Source organism: Nuphar pumila, chromosome 12, assembly GCF_984573655.1.
Source record: "Nuphar pumila chromosome 12, dmNupPumi1.hap1.1, whole genome shotgun sequence".
NCBI classification, from domain to species: Eukaryota; Viridiplantae; Streptophyta; class Magnoliopsida; order Nymphaeales; family Nymphaeaceae; genus Nuphar; species Nuphar pumila.
The window spans coordinates 29224246-29237071 of record NC_143260.1 but is presented as its reverse complement, the minus strand read 5'-3'; the positions used below and the strand labels follow the sequence as shown (position 1 = coordinate 29237071).

Genomic DNA, 12826 nt, shown 5'->3' with positions numbered 1-12826 from the left:
CAGGTGAAAGAATGTTAAGCAACCGACAGTTCCTGAAAAATGCAGCTAGCTACATTCATGGCTCTTCTTAGTCCCAATGACAAGTAACCCCTTGTTCTTGAAATTGGTACAATGTACACGATCTGTGACAATGGTAGAGCCTCAATGTTCACAATAAATTCATCTGATCATGCTTTTGGAAGGATCAAATCAGTAGATCGTTAAAGAATTTTATATCTACAATGAAATATATCAACCCGAGAAGTTCACAACAGTGTCTCGCTTCAGTATCTGAAAGAATCATTTGTTTTCTTGGGAAATAGTCAAACATGTGCAGCAATTCATACATTCATCATCTAGTTTCAGCAATGGCACTAATCATCAGATTCAACAGTTGTTTCCTGAAACAGCAACCATCATTATATGCCAGACATTCACCGACAGGTTAATCATTGCATGAGGCCATCCATGAGAATCATCGAGCTTCTTCGTCAATTCATGACCAAAGATTGGATATTGATGATTCTTTCAACTTTGAAAAACATTGCTCAGTGTTTTCTTATCTACAAGCCTCTTGAATTTGGAAACTGGAGTGCCAGTGTACCCATGGACAGCAGGAAGCAGCAACTTATTGAAGCCTGTCATTTTGCTACTATTTATGTTTACCACTACCGCTTCCTTTTGATCCTTCAGAAACATAACCCTCCACTGCTGCCATAATCTGTGTCTCAAGTCTGTGTCCTCTAACAGCTAATCTCACTTTCCTGACAATTTGCTGTTTGAGCACACGCCGTTCAGCAACAGAAAGATTCTTACACTTATCAAGCCCCTTCAAGAATTTCACAACTGCATCACCAAAATCCCTACTGTTTTTCTCCAGATTCACAAGCTTCTCGACAACTTGAACAGACAACATTCTCTCTATACACACCTTGCTTCCAGTCTCGACAATATCCTGGAGACAATGCATGCTTACCTCCTTTGTCTTCATAAATTTGCTGTCAAGTGAGTGAACCAACCTTTCTACCTGACCAGTCTCAAGGATTTGATTCAACACTAGTGTTCCTCCATCCCCAAAAAGCATCTGATGGAGTGTTGTGTAGGATGCATCTTGCATCTCTACTACATTACACTGCATCATTTTAACCAAATCCTGGATGATATCATACTCGAGAATTTTCCGAATGCACACTTTGCCTCCAGAGCAAGCCAGTTTCATGATAACAAAAGCAGATCCAGATCGTATTCTGTTGTGTTCAGGGTTTCCATGATGCAAAAATGTAGCCAGTATTTCGATCAATGGACTTTGAAGTATCATATCTTGGATTCTGCAGTCATTTGCCTTCTCAATGATTGGTATAACATCCTGCATCGCTTCAACAATCTGTCTGTTATCTGAGTCTTGGAGTTTATGAATAACATCATCAAAACTTTGTGGTTTGGGTGAATAAGAAACATGACGATCTGTCAATACAAACCTCTCTAGACTGAGCCTTGCATGCCATGGCAAACTGTCTAGGGTACCCTGCCTAAGATAGTGGTGAGAAACTGGGCTCCCAGACTCATAAAGTGACTTCAATGTGACAATAGCATGGTGTTGTGCTACCTCAGACCCATTCTGAAGAAGCCCTATAAGCTTTTTATCAATACTGCTAGCAAACATCCGATCAACTGCCTTCACATTGCCAGCCTTGATCAATGACATCAAAGCTGTGAATACATTATCGTGCCATTCTTCGGCATGGGGAACGAGCAAGTCTGCTAGCCTGTTCATGGGTATTCTTGTTACTACCTTATTAACTGTGATTTCAGTTCCATATTCTGCCATTTTTGCCAAGACAATCGAGACATTTGTCTGAATCACAGGCTTATCAGCATCTTCCATCAGGTTAGCAAACTTACCAATTGCATCTGCACCTTCGAGAGATTGATGGTATTTGATATAATCATTTTTGCTGAATATGTTCATCATGCATCTAGCAACAGCCGCCGTGATTTCTGGCGATCCAACTGAGATGAGACCAGCAATTTTTGGTCCAAGAGTACAACTAAAATCAGCACTGCTTGCTTCCAACTCAGAGACAGATTTACTAGTCATGAGAACTTGGACAATGGATTCTAAAGTAATCACCACATGTTTCACATCTGAATCATCGAGGAAACTCTTCATCTTTTGCTCTGCAATAGTTTTAACTGTTTCTTTCCCAAAAGCAAATAGCCATGGAGCAACAGATGCAGAAGCCTCCACTGTTGAATCAATCAGCAAAATGTTGATAGCATCATCCACTTTGCTGTCAAGGTATAGAGAAACCATATCATGGACATGATATGTTGAATAAGAATCAGCTTCAATCAAAAGAGAAGATTCAACAAGCTTGCGAACTTCAAGTGGGAACATGCTGAAATGCTGAAGCACAAGCCACAGAGCTTCAAGACAGGCCTCTGGGACAGGTTCATCCCATGCAACTGCAGCAAGAATGATAAAAAACCTTCTGGAAGATGCAGGCATGGCTTCTAAACTGAATTCCAATGAACCAAAGACAGTTACAGTATTCTCTGCTTCTTTCTCATTTACATATGACACTGGACCTGGTGCACATGTGGCATACATGGAAAGATTACTAATAGCTTTCTCCCATTGGTCTTCTCTTATCTCTTTCCTAAGAGCTTTTCCCATTACAGCAACTGTAAGAGGGTGGTGGCCACAGCGTTCCAGCAACATTTCTGCAATGGGCTAAAGAAAAAAGGATTTTAGCCTTTGCAGAACTAAATTGATCCTCACTTGAAGGTGATTCTACACTCTTTGCAATTTTAAAATGTTCATGCAATCAATTATTTATATACACCAGCATAAATGTCATCGACTAGAAAATGCAATGCACAGAAGAAGGATGTTTCAGAAAACCAAAATTACCAATGAGTATAAAATTTAATTTGGTTAAATAAAAAGTAAAACCTACCCCATTTGAAATGTACCATAAGATTTGAATGAGAAGATACACAGATATCTCATTCAAGCATAGAAAATTATAAAATGTTTGTAAAAACTTTGGATAGGATCAATGGTGTGTTCTCCATTTCTTTTAATACCTTCTTTTCATTATAAAAAGTTCTGATGCTGCCATTTAGGGGAAAAGAAAAAGTAAAACAATAAAATAAAGGTAGCATTCATATGAATCAAAGAGAAAAGTCAATGGCTGCTGGCCACTTGAATTCCAAAATTTCTCATGGTGACCAAATTCACTCTTGAGAGTCAACAGCCTTTTAAGTATTCCAGAAGAATAGCCTGTACCGTACTTGTTTTTTTTCATAAGTTTGTTATGAGTTTGTATCATATGAAATGGAAGTACTTTAACCATTGACTCCATCAAAATATCATTTGAAAGACTTTACAAGTTTGTTAAAAGATTTGGATGCTACACAACTGCACCACGTTTCTAAGAATAGGAGACCAAGTCAGGATTCTTATTGCCATAGTAATATCAACATTAGCAGGAATGATTATAAGCAATCAAAATTTTCAAGAATGACTACCCAAGATTTTGGCTCAGGGATCTTCATAGAGTCATGGACCTACAGTTAATTCTTAGGATGAGGATGGCTAGATCAAAGAAGTTATCTTCATTGCAAAAAGGTAGATTATATATTTAGAACAAGAATTTACTAATTTAGTAAGTTTTCAAGGACATATATATATATATATATATATATATGGGGAAATATTTGCTACTAATGAAGGTAAGGAACTAATGAGCTAGAAATCATAGGTGCCAGTTGTATCGGATCAATCTAACCACATAGATGTGTTCAGCATGGTTTGTTTGCTAAGGATCAAGCCTTGGATCATGATTTTCGGATGTAAAAATGTGATCCTTTGAGTTATGAAATTTTGGCACATTGTGGACCGTTGATTTTTGGACCCATTTAAAAGCCTAATTACTTGTCATAATCACATGATTCAAAACAAGTTTCCTACTAAACAAACCATGCAGGTCAGATCCCTAACATTTGATCTACAAAAAATTGGAAATTTTTAAAGAAAAAAGTGATTTCTACTCATTAGTTCCTTGCCTTCATTAGTAGCCAATATATATATATATATATATATATATATATATATATATATATATATATTATCGGTAGATTATGGGCTCATGGATGTCCTGATTTGAAGGTTCATAGTCAACTGGATTAAGTGAAAATCAATTGACGGTCATTAGTTTCCCTTGAAGGAGAAAGCACAATGTCATGAAGAAATAAATGTAGTATCAAAATGTAGAGGCTTATAACAACAGTACAGTGTCTGAAGGCTCGTGGATAAAAACTAATTCTGATGTAATTAGGAATTTTATGTGAACTTTCAATCAAGCTATACGGGAACAAATGGCATATATGTAGTCATCAAGACCCTGTATTTCACCGAGGAATATTGAAAGCTAAATTCTTCCACGCATCATATGTGAATCCTCAATGTTAATTATTAGATCTCTTCAATAGGAAGATGGGCGTGCAAGTTTACAGAGATTCATCCAAGTTGGCCATGGCCAATATCTTTGGTAAAACTTGAAAGTGAGCTTACTGTTAAAATGTATCTCTTATATATATTTATATATATAGAGAGAGAGAGATACATATACATATATTTCATATATCTATCTATCTATCTATATATATATATATCCTTTTGTAATTACCCATTAGGGGTAAAATGGTCATTTCCCTCTTTCATGCATATTTGAAATATGCATTTCCTTTTTCTTTTTCTATTCTTTTTTTTCTTTTTTGTATTTTTAGATTGGAGGGGTCCACCATATAGGCGTTGGACCCTCCAACGGTCACTTGTGACCGTTGGAGGGGCTCCAACAACTATGGAGCCCCTCTTTGGGTCTCCTTTTGCTTATAAATAATGGGGTATTCCCCCTTGTAAATCTATCTTTTTTGTAAGAGGTTCTCTCATTTCATCAATAAAGAGATTCATTGTTTTTTCATGCCTTTGTGCACATATTGATCCATTGTGAATCTAGTGCCTTTGTGCACATAGCTCTAGTGTTGAGGATATTTTTATATGGTATTAGAGCTTGGTCTCTTGAAGTAGAGCTCGGTTATTGCGCTATCTTGGTGGTTGTCTTGAAAAATGTGCCCATATCTCCTTCTCAATCTTTTGGCACAAAAGGCTCTTGCAAATCATTTCAAGGCACAATACATCAAGTAAGCTCAAAGAAGACCCATTGTGGTAAGACTTCATTTCTTGAAAACTCTTTTTTTCTCATAAAGGTTTTTTCACGGGGGAAAAAGATTCTCACTTTTCCCTCAGATTGGAACTCAATGGGTCCAACTATCACGTTTGGGCCGGCAATATGGAAGCCCATATTAAGGGGAAATGCCTTTGAAGCTATGTCAAAAGCACTATTCCCTAACCCGAACAAAAAATCATCACTATTGAAAAAGGTGAAATTAAGGTTCTTAACGGGGAAGAAAGAGAGAAGGTTTTTGAAAAATATAATAAGAAGCATGAAGAATGAGAGATGAAAAATTACAAAATTCTCTCATGGATCTTCTCTTCGGTTGAGACTAGGATCAATGTGAATATGTTGAAGTTCAAAAAAGTGTCTCAAGTATGGGAATATCTTGAGAGAATGTACACCTCAAGAGATTTGTCCCATAAATATTATCTTTAAAAAAGAGCTTTGACCCTTCAACAAGGCGAATTATCTATTAGAGAAATTTTGCCGAATTGTCTTCTATTTGGGATGAGCTTGCAATGCTTGAACTAAAGTGAAGCGGAGAAGCCATTGAGCTTCGACACAAACAATTAGAAGATGATCGGTTCTTTAACTTCTTGAATGGGCTTAGACCCGAATTCGAACAAATAAGATCCTCTCTCCTATCTTCCTTTACTTCTCTATCACCTGAAGATGTTCTTACCAAGTTAAGTGGATAAGAAACTCGTATGGGAATGAGTAAAACCATTCCAAGTGTTCTTGCTACTTCTTCAAACAAAGATGAAGACGAAGGAGTCTATGTCGTTTCTAGACCGGGGAACAACTTGAAAACATACAAACCTCCACATTTTAAAAATCAAAATCAAAGAACAAGAGAAAATGGTGATCAAAATGGAAGGTACCAAGGAAGAGATTATAGCAAAATTATATGTCACTTTTATAAAGAACCGGTACACATTAAACCAGTGTGTCCAAAATAGAAGAAGATAGTAGCCATGTCCACAACATTTCAACCACATAAAGAGGAGGGTTCATCTACTTCTACTAATGGAGCTTTGTCCCTAAGCCAAATTATAGAAGCTCTTCAACCTCTTCTAAAGGGATCTATTTTCGGGGCCGTCATGTTAACCTTCTCTCCTCTCAGTAAGACTTCTTGGCTTTTAGATTCGGGTGTCTCCTTTCATATGACTCCAAATATTTTTTCGCTTTCTGAAAATACAAAAAATTTATCCTCTTCTTTCATTTCAATTGCGGATGGAGCTTCTCTTGAAATCAAAAGGATTGAAAATTTTGAAAAACAAGGCTTTTTTATTCTCAAAATTAGATTTATACTAAAATTAAATTTAAATTTGCTTTCAGTCTCTCAACTCTCGGACCATGGATGTGATATTAAATTCTCATCTAATAAATGTTGGATAAAGGATCATTGGTCTGGGAAGTTGATTGGGGAAGGCTCTAGGAAGGGAGAATTATACTATGTGAAATTTCTTCAAATTCCAAAGAATTCCTTTTGTAATGTTGCCCAACATAAAGATATAAATGTTTGGCACAAGAGACTTGGACATCCCAATGTCATCAAGCTTTCTTATTTGCATTTTGTTAAAGATCTTTATAAAAATGACTTCACTTGTAATGATTGTATTCTTGGAAAAATGAGAAGCTTACCTTTTGAACAAAGATCTATGTTTTCAACAAAACTATTTGAACTTGTTCATTCAGATGTATGAGGACCGACACCCGTTATATCAAAAGAAGGATTTGCATATTATGTTATCTTTGTTAATGATTGCTCTAGATATTGTTGGATTTACTTTCTTAAACATAAGTATGAGGTTTTTTCGTTATTTAAGGCATATCACATGATGATTAAGAATCAATTCAATAAAAATTTAAAGATTCTTAGAACCGACTTCGGAGGTGAGTATCTCTCTAATGAATTCAAAAGTTATCTTAAAATTTATGGAATTGTTCATCAAAAATCTTGTCCTAAAACACCTCAACAAAACGGTTTAGCCGAAATAAAACATAGACACATTGTTGAAACTACTAGAACCTTACTTATTTCTCAAAACATTCAAAAAAGATTTTGGGCCGAGGCGGCGCTTGCTTCAATTTATCTTATAAATCATCTTCCATCCAAAAACTTAAATAAAATCTCTCCTTTTGAAATTTTATATAAAAAAGAACCCTATTACAATAGGTTGAGAGTTTTTGGATGTAAATGTTTTGTCCTTACGGATAAAAACGATAAACTTTTACCAAAAGCCATTCCTTGTGCTTCTCTTGGTTATTTCAAAACTCAAAAAAGGTTAAGATGCTATGATGTTAAAAATGATAAATTATGTCTCTAGGAATGTAACCTTTTTGGAAAATGTTAGTGGTTTTGAAAAATATGAACCTCATGAAGAAAATGCAGATTATTCTTTCTTATTCGACTTGTTGTCTAGAAATAATGATAGTTTTAGTGATGATAAAATTACATATAATGATCTTAGTGATAATGAAGAAGAAAACAACAATTGTTCTCAATCTACCGATCATCATATTGAAGAAAGAGTGTCTAGTGATCCTATCACTTATACATATAGAGATAAAAGCATTTTTAAAAGTGCAATTGAAAAATATAGTGAACCTAGTGAGTCTACCTCTTCAGATGATGCAAATCTTCGAAGAACCGAAAGGACTAGAAGAACTCCTTCTAGGTTTATATCCTATAATTCATTTTCACCGAAATATAGAGCTTGTCTTAGTGCCACTTACTCGTATATAGAACCTAAAAACTTTGAAGAAGCCAAAAAGATTATAGAATAGAGAGAAGCTATGGATAATAAACTTAGAGCTCTTAGGAAAGCTAAAATATGGGAATTTCAAGAACTTCCTAATGGTAAGAAAACTATAGGGTGTAGATGGGTGTTCAAGGTCAAGACCAAAAAGTGATGGGTCTCTTAAAATGTATAAAGCTTGTCTAGTTGCCAAAGGGTATAGTCAAGAATATGAGATAGACTATGTTGAAACCTTTGCCCCCGGTGCACGTATGGTTACCGTTAGATGTCTTATTACCATTGTCTCAATTAAAAAATAGAATATTTATCAAATGAATGTGAAAAATGCCTTTTTGAATAGTGATCTTAACAAAAAAGTCTATATGGATGCTCGTTCAGATATGAAGATTCCTAAAGGAAAAGTACTTCACTTGCGAAAAGCTCTTTATGGTTTGAAACAAGCCCCTAAGGCTTGGTATGATAGATTTAATAATGTAATGTTGGAAAATGGTTTTTCATCATGTTTCACTGACACAGCTTTGTTTGTCAGAAAATCCAATGCAGGGATAGTGATTTTATTGTTATATGTTGATGATATATTAATAAAGGTGATGATACTAAGAAAATTAAGAGCAAAAAATCTATATTAAAAGATAAATTTGAAATGTCCGACTTGGGATTCTTAACGTATTTTTTAGACATTGAAGTTGCCTACTCTCATAGAGGTTATTTTGTCTCAAACTAAACTTGTATTTGAGATTATTGATAGGTCAGGAATTACAGATGATAAAATTTGTGAAACTCCTGAGGTAGTTGGTACAAAGATGAAAATCGATGATGAGATTCTTCTAAAAGATCTCACTCCTTACAAGCAACTTGTTGGATCTCTAATATATCTTAGTATCACTAAACCTGATATTTCACATGTTGTTTATATAGCAAGCCAAATCCAACATGCACTTACATCAGTCCATATGAGTGCAATTATCCGAATCATCAGATATATAAAGGGATCTTTGAATAAGGGAGTATTTATATCCTCTTCTTCTGAATTAAATTCAATAGCCTATACTGACTATGATTGGGGAGGTGATCCAAATAACCGTTACTCCACCACTGGTTTTTGTGTGTTTCTAGGAGAATCATTAATTTTTTTGAAATGCAAGAAGCAACAAGAGGTGTCTCTTTCATCTACTGAAACAGAATACCGTGCAATGACAATAACTACTATAAAAATTTTCTGGATTCGCCAACTACTGGAAGACATGGGAATTCATGTTCAAGGGCCCACAAAGTTGTGTTATGATAACAAGAGTGCAATCTATATTGCCAAAAATCACACATTTCATGGGCGCACCAAGCATATTGAAATTGATTGCCACTATATAAGAGAAGAATATCTGAAGAGAGTTATAGATCTTCCTTATGTAACATCAGAATATCAATTGGCAGACTTCTTCACCAAGGCGCTCTGTTCACCTAGATTCAACTTTTTCCTTGACAAACTTTCGGTCATTGCACCCTAAGTTTGAGGGGGGGGGTGTTAAAATATATCTCATATATATATTTACATATATGTATATGTATCTATCTATTCATATATATAAATATAAATATTTTTCCTTTTGTAAATACCCACTAGGGGTAAAATGATCATTTTCCTCTTTCATGCATATTTGAAATATGCATTTCCTTTTTCTTTTTTTTTTTTTGTACTTTTAGGTTGGAGGGGTCCACCATATAGGCGTTGGACCCTCCAACGATCATAAATGTGACTGTTGGAGGGGCTCCAACGACTATATGGAACCCCTCCTTGGGTCTCATTTTGCCTATAAATAATGGGGTATTCCCCCTTGTTTGTGCCTTTGTGCATGTATGCTCCTTTGTGCATGTTCATTTTGCCTTTGTGCACATATTGATCCATTGTGAATCTAGTGCATTTGTGCACATAGCTCTAGTGTTGAGGATATTTTTACACTTACATGTCAAGGTTATAGCATTTTGGCATTTCTTAAAGGGGCAGTTTTTAATCAGTTATTAGACTTACCCTTTTTAGTTTTTGCATTTTTAACGTTGTGGCTGGGTCCTACAAGATTATATCATATGGTTGATTGCAACTTTTGTTGGGTACGACATGATATTGCAAAACTATTGATTAATCATCCCATTTCTTCCTTCTTCAGTTCCTTCCTCTTTCTCTCTATGACTTTTTTCTTACATGTTTTCATGATAAAAATTTACCAGTGATCCAACAAAAATAAGACATTACTTGATGCATGGAAATGCTTCAATGAAAGTTTAAAAACACAAAGAGGTAAATATCAATTAGAAAGTTCTAGAATTTTAGCTCAGAACTGCTGTGGATATTCAATATAATAAAAATGATCAGAAACTGGCAAATCACGTACAATATAGCTTCAGCTATACTGTATGAACACGTCTACATGCATCTAGCAGAAACATAAATGGCACACAATAATTATCTCACTTAAATCTAATACAAAATAATCAAAGAAAAATTTTAGGTACTTGACACAGGAGTGAGATATGCATACAAGGATATGGCATGATTGAAAAACTTGTTATTTGAAATTTCATGTTAAGACATCCACTAGAAGAAGCATAAAGTTCTTTAGTAAGACAAACAGGAAGATAAACCGCACAATAGAAACACCATACAAAACGACCACGCAGGATTCAGACAATAAATTGACAGACGGGAAAGCAACATGTACCGGTATTTCATCACGAGTGAGAAGGCTATGGTAAAGAAGGATTTCCTTGCTTATCTCCCTTATGTCATCTTTACAAATCTCAACCTTCTCAGCTTCTGTAATTTCATAGATGGCTTCACTCCTTGCAGTTACCAAGTATCTGCAACCATTATCATATAACTTAGCAAACCTTTCAACAATGTCTTGCTCCCAGACATCATCCAGCAGTATCAAGAAACTTTTCCCGGTCAGTGCTCCTTGCAGAAGAAAGCATGCATGGTCAAGTTCTTCATTTGTCTCTTCCCATATCTTTTTCCCACCACCTATATGCACCAAAAATGTGCAAATTTTCTTTGCCAAACGTTTCTGATACTCTATTTTGCTTCCATTGCATGCAGCTCTACTGCACCACTGACCAAGCATAAGTTCTACGGCACCATGGACGAACTTGCTTGGTGGCTGCGAAGCCACTTGACGAGCCAAACAAGATTTTCCTATACCAGACAAACCCACAATGAGAATGACTTTATGAGAATTCTCTTGCTCCAATAGCTCCCACACGTATCGACACTTATTCGAAGTCGGGTAGCCCGGTTCTGAGATTATCCTCCGTAGAGTGGGAGCTTTCACTGCAGTAGACTCTATTGCCTTCTCTACATTTTCATAGAGCTGCTGCGATTCAAGCCACCAGTCCAAGTCATTCCTGATGGACTGAACCAATTTCGAAAGAGGATCCCCAACCACTGATACCCAAAAAATTTTTGCAAAATTCTTGACTTTGTTTTTCGACAGAACCTTTCTAGCCTTTCCAATCTTCGGATGCATCCGTTGAATCAATTCATTCAAGCTCTGAATTTGGTTTTCCAACCGTGGATTGGAAACCTTATTAACATGTTTCTGCTTCACACCCTTAACCAGCTCCTCTAGATTACAAACTAACTCCTCTAAACTCTTGATCTTCTTTGGAGCCTCGTCGAGGTCCCTAGAAGCCTGCTCTAATGCTCCAACAGCTCCTATCATACTAGAAACAATTTGGGTGGCAGCAGAAGCAGTCTGTATAACATCCATTCTTGAGTCCAAGCCAACAAAAGAAATGGAAAAAGAAAAAAGACAAAGCAATTCCCCGGTAGAGATACGCTTATCAAAACCCCTGAATCACCTCCACCCAGAATTTATGTCAATGCCATCTGGGTTCTGAAACTTATGGGCAATCCCCACAAAAAAGCTCTCACAACCCCAACTTCTGCAATCAATACAATACCCGAAAAGCTCCCTCATTCAAGGATCACAACTCACATACCAATTCTCGTCCAACATCTCTAACGAAAACGGGTAATAAGCATGGGATTTATGTCCCCAAACATATTCCTTATCAAACAATGACAACCCCAACTGCAATTAATGAAAACCCAAGAAAGCTCCCTTCAATTCAAGGATCAAATCATAAATACAACTCCTGCTCTACCATGTCTACCAAAAATGGGGCACACCAATGCGATCTGGTTTCCCAAATAACTGATGTACTGTTCTGGACTAAAAACAACAACAATTCTGCAATCTAGAGAGCCCAGACAGTCATGACCCAACTTTTCAATTAACGGAAACCCACAAGAAATCCAATCAATACCATGATTAAGGCACAAAAATCAGCGCCCACATATCTAAATACAGGACAACAGCCACGTTGCTACCAATCCCATATCAATGCCAACTTCTCAAAATTCCACCACCCATGCTTTAGAAAAATGGAAGCAGAAACTGATGCACTGAGCTGAAGAAAATATGCCAATAAACGCTCAGAGAGAAGGGAGAAATCTGGGTGGGTCGCTTTACCTTTCACACAGCTTCCTTCTCCTCTTAGAACACAATCATTGCAGCCTTGACGGTGTGAACGCAAGAGAGTGAAAACCGGAAAAACTACAACTTTGTTACGTCCCCAGTTGAAAATTTGGAGCTCCAAGTGTTGTTCGTTCACTCGTCTATCCCCACTCACGTCAACGAGGAAAAGTAGCATCATAGAGTGAGAGATTCGACGCAGCCGGTCACTGAAGTTAAAACCGAATCATCTCATGACTCGGAAAGACTTTTTTTGACTCAGACTTGAAGTAAGGTGGAAAACGAGACGAGCTGCTCGTAGCTCAGCTTATGC

At 36.4% G+C, this 12826-nt stretch overlaps 1 protein-coding gene across 1 annotated transcript; it reads right to left on the bottom strand.

The window, feature by feature from the left end:
• Positions 1-265: 265 nt before the first annotated feature.
• On the bottom strand, positions 266-12564 carry LOC149820461 (uncharacterized). The gene is made up of 2 exons (XM_089982666.1): positions 10699-12564; positions 266-2713 (listed from the first exon to the last, which is right to left on the bottom strand). Exons 1-2 carry the CDS (start codon positions 11743-11745, stop codon positions 632-634), a joined length of 3129 nt encoding a protein of 1042 aa, XP_089838792.1. The 5' UTR covers positions 11746-12564; the 3' UTR covers positions 266-631.
• Positions 12565-12826: the final 262 nt, after the last annotated feature.